Here is a 13,112-nt window from a genome sequence, read left to right on the forward strand (position 1 = left end):
TTGGTGCGGGGGGTTTGTTAATTATGTGGGATAGGCTGAAGTGTAAGTTGATATCGTCGCATGTGGGAGAGTTCTCAATTTCAGTTGTTCTAGAATTTGAAGGGGGATTTCAAGGTCAATTCACAAATGTATCTGATGGAGTATTTTGAGAGAGAGAGGTTATGGGGGGACCTTACAGAATCAAGAGGGAATTGTTCTATTCCGTGGGTGCTTGGGTGGGACTTTATGTAGTGAGATTTAGGGGGGGGCCAGGAGAACCAGAGAGATGAGAAGATTTGGTGAATTTGTCAACCAGTTTGAATTGATTGACTTGCCTCTGATTGGATCCCAATTCACCTGGACAAACAACCAGGATTCTCCGGCTTTGGTGAAGCTGGACAGGTTTCTAATTTCATCTGGATGAAAGATAATTTCTAGGGTTTGAAACAGTTGGATCTCCCACGGCCAATATCTGATAATACCCCCGTGCAGTTAGTGTGTGGTAATCTGAAGACCAGAAAATGCCCTTTTAAGATGGAAAATATGTGGTTTGAAGAAGAAGGATTGGCCCAGCTGCTGTCAATGAAATGGTCAGACCTGAATTTTGAAGGCACCAACTTGTTTATTTTGGCAAGAAAACTCAGTCAAACTAAGGATTTTTTGAAAGAATGGAGGAAAGAGTTTAAAGGAAATTCAAATCTAGAGAAATAGAAATGCCTAGAGGAGAAGAGAAGAGAAATAAAAGACTTGCTGCTAAGCTATCCCTGGATAAGTTAGCTCATAGAGATGAAGTAAAATGGAGGCAAAGAGCCAAAGTCAAGTGGCTGAAAGCGGGAGACAAAAATTCAGTTTCTTCCACAAGATGGTGAATGCTAGAAGAAGATTTAATCAGTTGGAGAGGCTGGAATCTGAGGATTAGATTGGTGAAAATTGGGAGGGAATGACAAGAATTGCCACTTCCTACTTTTCAAAGCTCTTTAAGGAACCCTGGAAGAATAGGCCTTTCTTGGTTGAGCTTAACTTTAGAAGGCTCTTGGAAGATCAGCAAAGCAGTTTGGAAGCCCCATTTACAGAGGAGGAGATATGGCATGTGATAAAAAATCTGGAAGTGGGTAAATCACTAGGGCCAGATGGTCTAACAAATTTGTTTTATAAACAATGCTGGGAGGTGATAAAAGTAGACATTTTGAAGGTGTTTCAGGATTTCCACCAAAATGCAGCATTGGAAAGAAGCGTGAATGCCACATTTCTATCATTAATCCCAAAAGTGGAAGGAGCAACAAACATTAAGGACTTCAGGCTGATCAGTTTACTGAGCAGTTTTTATAAAATTTTGGCCAAGGTTATAGCAGAAAGGTTGAAGAAGGTGCTGAACACAGTAATAGCAAAGAATCAGTTTGCATTTGTGCCAGGCAGACAAATGTTGGATAGTGTGCTTGTGGCAAATGAATTGATTGACTCTAGGAAAAGGGAGGGGAAGCCAGGTCTTCTTTGTAAGCTAGATTTGGAGAAGGCTTACGATCATGTAAATTGGAATTGTCTGGATCTGGTGCTGGAAAAAATGAATTTTGGATGGAAATGGAGGAGTTGGATAAAGGTATGTTCTCTTCTCCAAAATTTTCAGTATTGGTGAATGGTCAATCGGCTGGTTTCTTCAAGAGTTCCAGAGGTCTAAGGCAAGGGGACCCTTCATCTCCCCTCCTTTTTATATGTGTGATGGGAATTCTTACTCTGTTTACTTGCCGAGTAGGGGAGGAAGGATTATGGAATGGTTTCGGATGGCCCTTGGGAGAGAGTTCAGCTTCTCCAATTTGCAGATGATATGTATGCTCTGTTTTATTGATGCTGAGGTGGATCAGTTGGAAATCCTAGTAGGGGTCCTGAACTGATTTGAAGTGGTGTTGGGTTTGAAAGTAAATTGGACAAAGAGCAGAATCATCCCAGTTGGAAAGGTAGAGAACATAGACTCCCTTGCTGAGGTGTTGACATGTCAAGTAGGCTATCTTCCTGCAAAGTACCTATCATTAGTAGGCAGAATTACTCTCCTAAAGAGCTCCTTGTCCAATCTGCCCTCCTATTTTCTGTCTCTGTTTCCAATCCCAAGGAAGGTGGCACAAAAATTAGAAAAACTCAGGAGGGATTTCTTATGGAGAGGTTGGGAGGAGGAAAAGAAAATCCATTTAATTAATTGGGATCAAGTGTGCTCCCCCAAGGAAAAAGGAGGTCTGGGAAGCAGAAGTCTAAAGCTGAAGTTCTGGAAAGATAACTGGTGTAGGAACAGGCCCTTAACAGTGCTCTTTCCTCAGTTGTTTCAGCTAGCAGAGAATCATGAGGTGTTGCTGGTGGAATGTTATGAGTTGAGAAACAGTTTGATTTCATGGAACCCCTACTTCAGAAGAAATTTCCATGTTTGGGAACTTGACCAAGTGATAGATTTATTTCAGTTATTAGCCTCTCAATCATTAAACCAAGAAGAAGAAGATACGTGGATTTGGAGAGAGTCCAAGGATAGCCAGTTCTCAGTCAGTTCCTTTGCTAGAAGTTTATCTGAAGGTGACAGAGCTGAGGTTCCTGCTGAGAAGATTTGAAATCCAATTCCCCCCACCAAGGTGAATGCACTGTTGTGTTGGACAAAAGTCTCTCCAAGAAGAACCTGGCAAGGAGAGGTGTCCAGGTTCCTAACCTGCTATGTGTGATGTGTGGGAGGGAGGAGGAGGACAATAATCATTTATTCCTCCACTGTCTAGTTATTGCAGATTTGTGGAGTCATTATCTCTCTTCGGTGGGTTTGAGCTGGACCATGCCATCATCAGTAAAGGACTTACTATGGTGCTGTGAGATTCAAGGCTTGTCAAGATTGGCTAAAGAGGTTTGGAAGACAGTCCCAGCTGCTATTATTAATACCATTTGGGAGGAAAGGAATAAGAGACTTTTTCAAAGCTGTTCCATGGAAGTCAACAGTTTAATCTCCACATCCTATGGGAGGCTAGTTTCTTGGACAGCTGCTGTAAAAGGTCTCCAAAGCAGGGTGCTTGGTCTGCATCTGGGTTCTTGTAGTTTCTTTGAGTTGTAATGCTGTGCTTAGGCCCTGATTTAGGATCTGTTGATCCTGGTTAGGGCGATATGTAATCTTTGTCTCCTATTAATAAAATTACATTACCTTTTTCAAAAAAACAAATAGTGAATAAATGCATGATCCATGACCCACTGACTTGGTCAAACTGTTCAGCACTCATTGGTTCAACCAGCCAGTTCACAAGGTCATTGTCCAAGTCAACAGCTTTTTTTTTTTTTTTGCAACTGAACAGTAGGGTGAAATGGACCTGGAAATCTAGCCAGGTGGCAGGTCAGTAGTCCAACTGTACAGTTTGATCACAAGTTAAAATCATTGGGTATAATTTCAATTTATAGTCATGTCAACACATTATTAGTCCAACTAAATAAGAAAAAAGAACTCACCTCTCATTTTTATCAACTTCTCACCCAATCCCTGTCTTTTGGGGCAGCTAGGAGTTTGCTTTATTGAATATACGATTATTTATCAAATAAAAAAAATATTGGCTTAAGAGGTTAAATGAACCACAGACAGAAAACAAAAAACAACTTCAAATACCTACACTCCTCAAACCAAAGATGACTGTAAATCATCTTTCCCCTTAGTAATTTCTTTTTAAACCAATCGTTCCACCAAGTCACCAACCCTCCTCTTGAAATTACTTCTCTTTTCAATCATTGGAGAAGAACAAATCACCCTGAAATGTCCCCTAGCATTTCTTTGAAAAATTCCTAGTTCTCTTATCACATGCAACAAGTATATCAGAAAATTGAAATGGTTTTATGCTAGGAAGATCAACCATGGAAGCAGTGTTTTAAAAGAACAAGGTGCAAAAAAAGCACAAAGGCCATTTTTGCACCCAAGGTACAAAGTGAGGCAGGCACCTTTTTGAAGCAAGGCGTGAAATAAAAAAAAGTGCAAAAAACTATAAAATTCAAAATAAATTATGAAAATATTAAAAATACTGTTAATTAAAAAAAATTCAAACTTTAATTTTAAACTAAATGTTTTAAAAACATATTAGCTCAAAATTAAATACATAAACATAACATATAAAACATATTCAAAGTGAAAAATGCAAAAATAAAATAAAAAGTAGCATGCAAAACATATCCAAGTGTGTCAAACTTTTAATTTCTTTATTTATTTCTCAATCGCATTATTTCAAATAGTTATTGTGATGTAACTTCTTTCATTCCTAATTCTATACGTCGCCTTTGTACCAAGCCCCCTGAGGCAAGCCCAAACAAGTCCATGTTAGGGCCTTAAAATTCTTAATCCCTAAAAAATGATTTTATAATTCTAATTATCTTTTAAAAATATCTTTAATTAGGATGAATGAATGAACTACATTAGCAAATAGGGGATTCTTGGAGCCCCTTGACCAGGCACCATGCTTAAAAAACACCAAAAAGCCCAAAAAGAGTGCACGCCTGGGCTGAGGTGTAAGATTCACCAGGCATGCAACTTTTGGTGCACCTGAGACCTAGGTGAGGTGCATGCCTTAAAATGTGCCTAGGCGCACCTTTCAAATCACTGCATGGAAGCAATCTTTTTATTGATAGAAAAGCTTTGATAATAGAACAAAGATCTTCATATGGTATTGATTGATCTAAAGAAAGCATACAATAGAGTATCTAGAGAGACAATATGGTGGGTTTTGGAAAAGGAGCTCTAAATAGGTACATGAGAACCCAGGTTGGAGTTTGAGAGTGGCTACTTTGTGTGAAAAAATGCCAAAGGTTAGGATTATACCCAGTCTACCCTTCCAAGGCCCTAGAGGGTTGACCAATATTGAGTGGTGGCCTTTGAAGGGAAGATTTAAGTGGCTAACCTCCAATTTAACAGTTAGAGTTCAATGGGAAAGGAGATCAGCTAATGAGATGGCAGACCTTTTAGCTAAGCAAGGGGTGCATAGGGATCAATTTTTTTTTGCGCTTAGTTGTAATTTTGCTTTGTCTTGAGGCAGCATCTCACGCCTCTTTGTGGAAACTCTATTCTGTACCTTATGTTGGCTCATCTTAATTAATCTTAATAAATTACTTATTACTTATCAAAAAGCAACCAACATTAGAACACTTGTGGTAGAGACATCGGAATTTTTGGTTAAAATGTGACTTGGCAAAGATTCAAGACTTGGTCCTTATTTATTTGCACTGGTCATGGATGATAAGTAAAAGTTCTTTAGTATTTCATTAAATCAGTAAAGATAAGCAACTATTACAAGTTTCCTTGATGGAGGCACGAGATGCAGCCTCATAAAGAAATAAACAGCACAAGAATTACAATTGTGCCCAGTACAATTGATCCCTAGTTACCCCTTGCTTAGCTAATGAATCGGCCATAGCATTAGCCTCCCTCCCCACCCATTGTATAATCAAGCTCATCTGCTGTGTTAACCATTTGAATTTCTTCATTTCGTCTTGATAGCACCGCATCATTGAATCCGGGCATTTTGGCCAGCCCACCACCACCTTGGAGTCCCCTTCAACCACCAGGTTTTCCAAATTCATCTCTTTTGCAATCTGAACACCTTGTAGGACTGCAAAGTGCAAACACTTTAGTCAATTAGAGTCTCCATTCCCCATTGGTCATGGATGAATTGACTAAACATATTTAGGGGGAGGTCCCATGGTGCATGTGGTTTGCTGATGACATAGTATTAATTGATAGCGCTAAATAATGTTTAAATGCAAAATTAGATTCATTGACAAATACCTTGGTGACGAATGATTTAAAATAAGGGCTAAAACAGAATATATGCATTGCAAACTTAATTATAATAGGACTATAGAAGTGGAAATTAGGGTACACCTGGGATTGGAGACCAAGTGGCAACACAGACCTCTTCTGCTACCTTGGTTTGATAATCCCTAACAAGGGAAACATTGAGGAGGATGCCACTTATTTTGTATGTATTTGCACTGTACATATTTTTGTTTGTACCTTTTCCAAACTGAGCCTTAAGATGGCAAATGATCTTGTAGGGGAAATCATTTCTCCACATCTCCAGATTCCTCTTACATGCTCATCTGGGATGACGAGGTCCCCTCCAAGATAGCTTTTCATATTTGGATTGCAGTCCTTGGAAAATCCCTTACAAAGGAAAATCTCATCAAAAGAGGCATACCTGTGCCTTCACACCAACCTGTGTGTAAACCAACAGGGATAAGGATGGACTTAGAGTCTTGGAATCAAGGAAGGGTGATGCTAGACTTTGGTGTCAAGATGGATTGGACTTTGGTTCCTGATATAGAGACTAGTCTCACTATTTATAGACATGGAAGGGAACTAGATTGCATGCATGAGACTAGAATTCCAAAATATTCTTTAGTTAGCATAGCGTCGGGAGGTAGATCCCATTTATTTCTCTCTTTGGGACACATGTCCCTCAGGACCACAAAGTGGTTAGAGCGCATTGCCGCATTCTTGGGTCTTCTTATGGAATTTATAAGGTAGGCATAGTTCTATGAGGCGGGCGATCTTACTTAGGTGAGGTGGCTTTCGTGGGGTGGTTCCTCGCAAGGTGCAATTTCGTTATTTAGCAAGGCAACTATTGTGAGGCAGATAATTGTAATCCAGTGAGGCGACTTGTGAATCTGGCCCAATGTTGCTTTGCAAGGCGGTTTGCGAGTACCTTATTGTATTGCCTCATGAGGCAATTCTTGGGTCTCGTTTAATGTCGTTTTGCGAGGTGGCTTGTGATGTTAGGGTATTTCATTTTTGTAGGATTAAATCGGCCTCGCTCTGTTTGCGATGTCTATGTTGATGAGGATTTACTTCTTTGCTTAAAACACATGTTTACTATCTTACACTGTTATTTGCACATTCTTGTATCTTTCCATTCACTTGCTTACCAAATAGCTGGTTGGTTTATTCTTTTTTTTTTTTAGATATGTATCATTTTTATTTAAGTGTACTTACACTTCCACTTATATATGTAATTTCTTGGAAATGCAGGTTGGTAGTCGTAAAGTTTTGCTTGATCTAGTTCCTGTTGTTTGGAATGACACCTCAATCTTGGTTAAGTCCAATACTGCAGTTCGGAGTCCTCTTCTACGCAAGTTTTTGGTGAAGTTAACTCAGCGAACTGGGCTTGTTTGCCTTCCTCCTCGATCCCCATCATGGCAATATGTGGTCAGCATATTCTTCATACTTGGCTGCTCTTGGCATATTATTATCTTCTGACATTTCCTGTTCTAACCTTTTGAGATCCTTAAATATGGTATCTTGTTTATCTGCATACATATTTCTCTTCATTCTTTTGCTTCTGCTGTTTCTTTTGATTTGAACTTCAGAGTTTAGTCTTATTTTGTTTTAGATGTTAACTATTATTTTTTACCTACCAAAAAAAAAAGAATTAAAACTATTCTTTCGTGTTTGGATATGAGATTGGTATAGGAAGCAACAGATTAATATGGATTGAGATAGCAGTTGTGACCTCTCCATCTAGGTCATCCAAATCACTTTCAAATTTCAACCAATGTTTTAAAACGTGGATGTGTGTTGTGGGGCGTTCCACTACCTGGAGGTGTGAGGCGTAGTTTAGAACAGAACAGATGTAAGCCTCCTGGGGGGGGGGGGGGGGGGAAGAGGAAGGAGGAGGAAAAAGAAGACGAAGTTCTTGCTTCTTTTTGATGAAATATTTCTTGTACTAAAAAAGAACGATGATGTATAACTCTAGCTGAAGGGGGGTGGGGGGTCCTGGCACAAAAAATCAAATTGGGCTGTATGTGAAAGGTGTTGGGACCTAGATGTACATCCACATTTTAAAACAATGTTTGCAATAGAATCTTCACTATGGTAGTTAGGACTGTCTGTATAATGGTTATCTAGAAAGTGGAATCCCCCAATTTAGCTAAAGCTTTTAGCTCCCCTGGAATACAGGCTTCCTTATTAATCTCTTGTCCCTTAATCTGTTGTTTAAAGAAGCTTTTTTTTTCATTGTTTATCATGAGGAGACCACTGATTGATATTAACAGCCTCTTTGAGGAGATGGCATAATGTGAAGAATGTGAAGCTACTGGTGCAACAAAGATGGCATAATGTAATAATTTGAGGAGATTGTCTAATTGTTATTTCTTTGCTAAATTCTGAAGAAGAATCTCCATGGAGCCATAGAGCATTGGTAAGGGAAGCCAAATCCTTGGGGAGTAGTATAAACTGTTCATTCAGTTGTATTCCTAAGATGGTTATAAGTGATAGCTTGGTAAGATCTGGTCACATGAAGCTCTCTGGCATGGAAGTGTTCGCAAAGCTAGACTGGTGTAATCTTGATCAAGTTAGGCAGTTAGAGGCCTGCTTAGTAGGTCATTTTGCTAATGCTGAGCTAGAAGAGGAGGAACTTTTGAATTGGGTTGCTGTGGATTGGCATCCGAGAAAGTATTAAAGTAAGAAAATTAAGCACAAGACTTTTTCTCTTTGACCTGAGTAGAAAGGAAGAAGCAGAGGAAGTTTTGGTTTGTGAAACCGTTAAGGTTAGATATCTGGAGTTAGAGGATCATGTTTCAGGGGAAGTTGTCGAGGAAGGGTCATGTGAAGAGTCAAGTGAGGTTGTTCAATAGGTTGCAAGTGATACAGATTCAACTGTTGATCGATTTATAAATGATCTTGTGGGTTGCTCTCGGGCAACCCATATTTCCCTCTTCTACGCAGCTCAGAGTCCTCTTCTCGGGCAACCCACTTATATATGTAATTTTTTGGTGAAGTCCAATACTGCAGCTCGGAGTCCTCTTCTACGCAAGCCATATCTCCCTCTTTCTATTAACATATAAATAATTTTTTAATTTTTCTGGTATTTTAGAAAATTTATAGCGGAGTCAGATTTGAATCCAAATCTTTAAATCTGATCGGATTCGGATGTATCATGTATGTATCAGTAATTGGATTGGATGTGGATTTTGTTGCATCTAATCCGAGTTTGATCCGATTACAACCCTAATCATGCTCAACTTGTTACACAATTCATTATGCTGTAAGTAGTGAAGACTTTCTGTAAGAACGTCTGCTAGTTGTTCCTTGGAACTGATGTAAGAAGTACGATCTTCTCCCTTCTCAAGTTTTTCTCTTATGAAGTGCTTGTCAACTTCAATATGCTTGGTCCTGTCATGAAGAAATGGGTTGGTTGCAATATTAATGGCTGCCTTGTTTGCACAGTAAAGGGACATTGGACTATCAACAGAGAAGCCCAATTCACCAATCAAAATTTTGACCCAAAGCACTTCTGCAACCCCATGAGCCATATTTCTATAGCCTTAACACTGGATCTGGCCACTACCAAGTTTCCACCAACAAAGGTGCAATATCCACTAGTAGACTTCCTATCATCAATTGCATCAACCCAATCTGCATTCGTGTGGACTTCCACTTTCATTTGACCATGCTTCTTGAACAAAATGCCACTCCCTGGAATCTTCTTTAGATATCTTAGGACTCTCTCTGTTGCCTCCAAATGGGAAGTCTTTGGAGAATGCATAAATTTATTGAGGACACCAAGAACATATGCTATATTCGGTTGTGTCATCGATAAATAGAGGAGTCTTCCTACTAAACCTTTGAAATTTCTTGACATTTGTCACAAGTTCTCTAGTACAATCACCAAGTTTATGATTTTTATCAATGGGGGAATCCGTAGGCTTTGCTCCCAACTTTCCTGTATAAGAGATCTAGGACATATTTCCTTTGATAAATGAAGATGCCCTTTTGAGAATGGGCAACCTTAATTCTAAGGAAATAACGTAACTGTCCTAGGTCCTTAACTTCAAATTTCACAAGGGATTGTTCTACTTTTTGTATTTAAGAGTCCCAATTTCCTATAATTACTATGTCGTCTACATACAAGATTAGAATCACAACCTTTTCTTGGTTTCTCTTTATAAATGGAGTATGATCAAACTGACACTACTTGAACCCAATTTGTTGAGGAGCCAATTGAACTCTGCTAAACCAGGCCCTAGGAGATTGCTTTAGCCCATATATTGATTTTTTCAGTTTGTAGACTTTTCCTTCACATCCTTGTGCTATAAACCCGGGTGGCTGAATCTTATACACTTCTTCTAGATCAAGTTCCTAGTCAAAGTTAACAACCAAGGATAATATGATCTGAATAATGTTCATTTTAGAAACTGGGGCAAAGGGTTCTGCAATCCCATATACCTGTGTGTACTCTTTTGCAACCAACCTAGCCTTATACCTCTGAACAGTCCCATTGGCCTTGTGTTTAGTTGTAAGGCCTTGTTCGTTTGCATCTTTGTAACTTACTTACCCAAGTAAATGTTTCTTGGGTAACATTTACCTAGGTAAGTATACTTACCCATGTTCTTTTGATTTCCAGGATTCCCATGTAAGTAATCGAATGGCATTTTTACTCATAAAAAGCTAATATAAAAAGGGAAAAGTTGTCCCATTATGCTTTATAAAGTTTCCCCCAGGTGGGAAATGGGCAAGTTTTACCCGAGGAAGTGGAGCTTATTTTACCGTGGAGCCCATTTGTAAATGCAAAAAGAACATTGTAAAGTTGGTCAATGGGAAAAAGATACCCATTGACCAACTTTCCCAAGCTTATTTACCAATGAACGAACGGGGCCCAAGAGTGTGGGAGGAAGAGGATAAAATGAGAGGAAGAAGAAGAGAAGGAAAAGAAGAAGAAAGGTTACGGGAGAAGAGGGTGTTTCACTGTTACACCCAAAACATTGCTTTTTATATTAAAGATAGTAATTACATCTATGTTCCTATATGGACGCCCAAACTAAAAATAAAGAGAAATGAGAACAATACCTGTAAGGCATAGTAACCTTAGCACTATACTCAACCATAGTAATTCTGATACACCATGGGCCATAGCTCTATACTCGGCTTTAGCACTAGATTGGGCAACAACAAATTGTTTTTTGCTTCTCCAAGACACAACATTACCTACCAAGGTGCAACAACCGGAGGTGGATCTTCTATCATCCATAGAACCTGCCTAATTAGCAATAGTATAGGCCTCGATCTCGAGATGTCCTTGGTTGGAGTATAACATTCCTTTTCTTGGACACCCCTTTAGGTAGGCAAGAATCTTGTTGACAACCTGCATACTTGAAGCATATATTGACTCACCATGCTTACAACATAGGATATATCAGGTTGAGTCAGGCACAGGTAAAAAAGCCATCCAACAAGTCTCTAGTAGACACCCTTGTCTAGAAGATTATCTCCACCATCAACACTTTGCGAAATGAATATCCCTTCCCTTGACCTTGCCACTTCAATTCTAAAAAAGTGTTTGAGATTCCCAAGATCTTTGATTTCAAATTCAGAAGCAAGAAATGACTTTAGTTGGTTTATCCCAGAGTGATCATCTCCGGTGACAACAATATCATCAACACACACTATCAACTAGGTTACTTGGCCACTAGCCCTTCTTATGAAAACAATATGTTCTGTCTATGATCGTATGAACCCAATTTTGAGAACAACTTTCCCGAATCCATCAAACCAAGTTCTAGGGGACTGCTTAAGTCCATAAAGAGACTTTTTTAGATGGAAAACCTTCCCCTCACTAATAGGGAAGCTTACCCCCGAGGGTAGATCCATACATACCTCCTCTTGAAGATCTCCATTTAGGAAGGCATTCTTCACATCCATCTGGTATAGAGGCCATAGATAATGAACAACAAGAGACATAATGACTCAGATAGAGTTCATTTTGGCTACAGGAGCAAAGGTATCTTGATAATCAATCCCATATGTTTGGGTGTATCCTTTTGCCACCAACTTAGCTTTATATCTTTTAATTGATCCATTAGCCCAATGTTTAATATTATACACCCACTTGTAGCCCACTGGGACTTTGCCTTCAGGAAGAGGAACAAGCTCCCAGGTGTGGTTTGGTTTTTTAAGAGGGCCTTTATCTCTTGGTCCATAACATCCTTCCACTGAGGTGACTGCACTGCATTTGAAACATTACAAGGAACAAAAACAGAGGAGATAGCAGAAATATAGGCATAATATGAAGGTGAAAGAGTATCATAAGAAAAATAGTTGGTGATGGGGTAGGCAGTGCATTTTCTTTTTCCTTTTCTAACTGCAATGGGAAGGTTGAGGTCATATTGTGAGATATTAGGCTCAATAACAACATGAATAGGACGTTCAGGGTTGCTTTCAAAATTACCTAGAGGTGGGTGATTAGATTGTTGTGGACATTCAGCCTCAGGAGTATCCTTCCTTCTATGCCTTATGAACCACTATTGCTAAAACCGTTGTAGAGGAACGGGAGGAGGAGGAAGAGGAGCAGTAACACTGTTACTACAAGAGGAAGATGGATAAGGATTGTCCATAGAGGTAAGAATAGGAAAACAAAAAGGAGTCTGATCTTCACTAACACTCCCCCTTGAAGAGAAGGATGAGTGGACTGGAAATATGGGGTAGACTCAAGGAATGTAACATCCTTAGATACATACTGTTGGCCAGAGTAGGGATCTAATCACTTGTATCCCTTTTGGACTGAAGAGTATCCCAAAAATATGCATTTGATATATTTAGGGTCAAATTTAAGACAAGAAGGACTCGTGTCATGAATAAAGTAGCTATAACCAAAGACTCTGAGAGGTAGAAAGAAAATTGAATCTTCAGGGGAACAAAAGTTGATGAGGGGATTGAAGAAAAAGGGTTCGTGAAGGAAGTCTGTTAATGAGATGCACTGCTGTTTCAACAACATCTCCTCAGAAGCAGATTGGCACATGCATCTGGAAGAGGCCTCTAGCAACTTCAACAACATGTCTGTTTTTTCTCTCTGCTACACCATTTTGTTGCGGAGTATGAAAACATGAGCTTTGATGAATTGCTCCCATTTCTTCAAGGAATAGTCCTAGATGCTTTTTAGCATTATCAGACCTTATTATCTTAATGTGCTTTTCAAATTGGGGTTCCACCACCTTGAAGAAGTTTTGAACAACGGCAGAACTTCATCTCTACTCTTCATTAGGTATAACCTCGTATATCTAGAGTAATCATCAAAGTATGGGCCCCAAACACCAGTGTGTATCAAGTTGAAAGCAACACCACTCCTTTTATTACTTGCAGGAGATGATAGGCT

General features: G+C 39.3%; 1 protein-coding gene across 1 annotated transcript in view; it reads left to right on the forward strand.

Annotated features, from left to right (window-relative positions):
• The window catches only part of TTN1 (ARM repeat superfamily protein), an 87,607-nt gene that overhangs the window by 18,162 nt on the left and 56,333 nt on the right, over window positions 1-13,112 (forward strand). Inside the window, exon 4 of the mRNA XM_010260734.3 lies at window positions 6,995-7,171. Within this exon, the coding sequence (XP_010259036.1) occupies window positions 6,995-7,171 (177 nt within the window). The remainder of the gene's footprint in view (window positions 1-6,994; window positions 7,172-13,112) is intronic.

Source organism: Nelumbo nucifera, chromosome 6, assembly GCF_055504915.1.
Source record: "Nelumbo nucifera cultivar China Antique chromosome 6, China Antique-T2T, whole genome shotgun sequence".
Taxonomy (NCBI): Eukaryota; Viridiplantae; Streptophyta; class Magnoliopsida; order Proteales; family Nelumbonaceae; genus Nelumbo; species Nelumbo nucifera.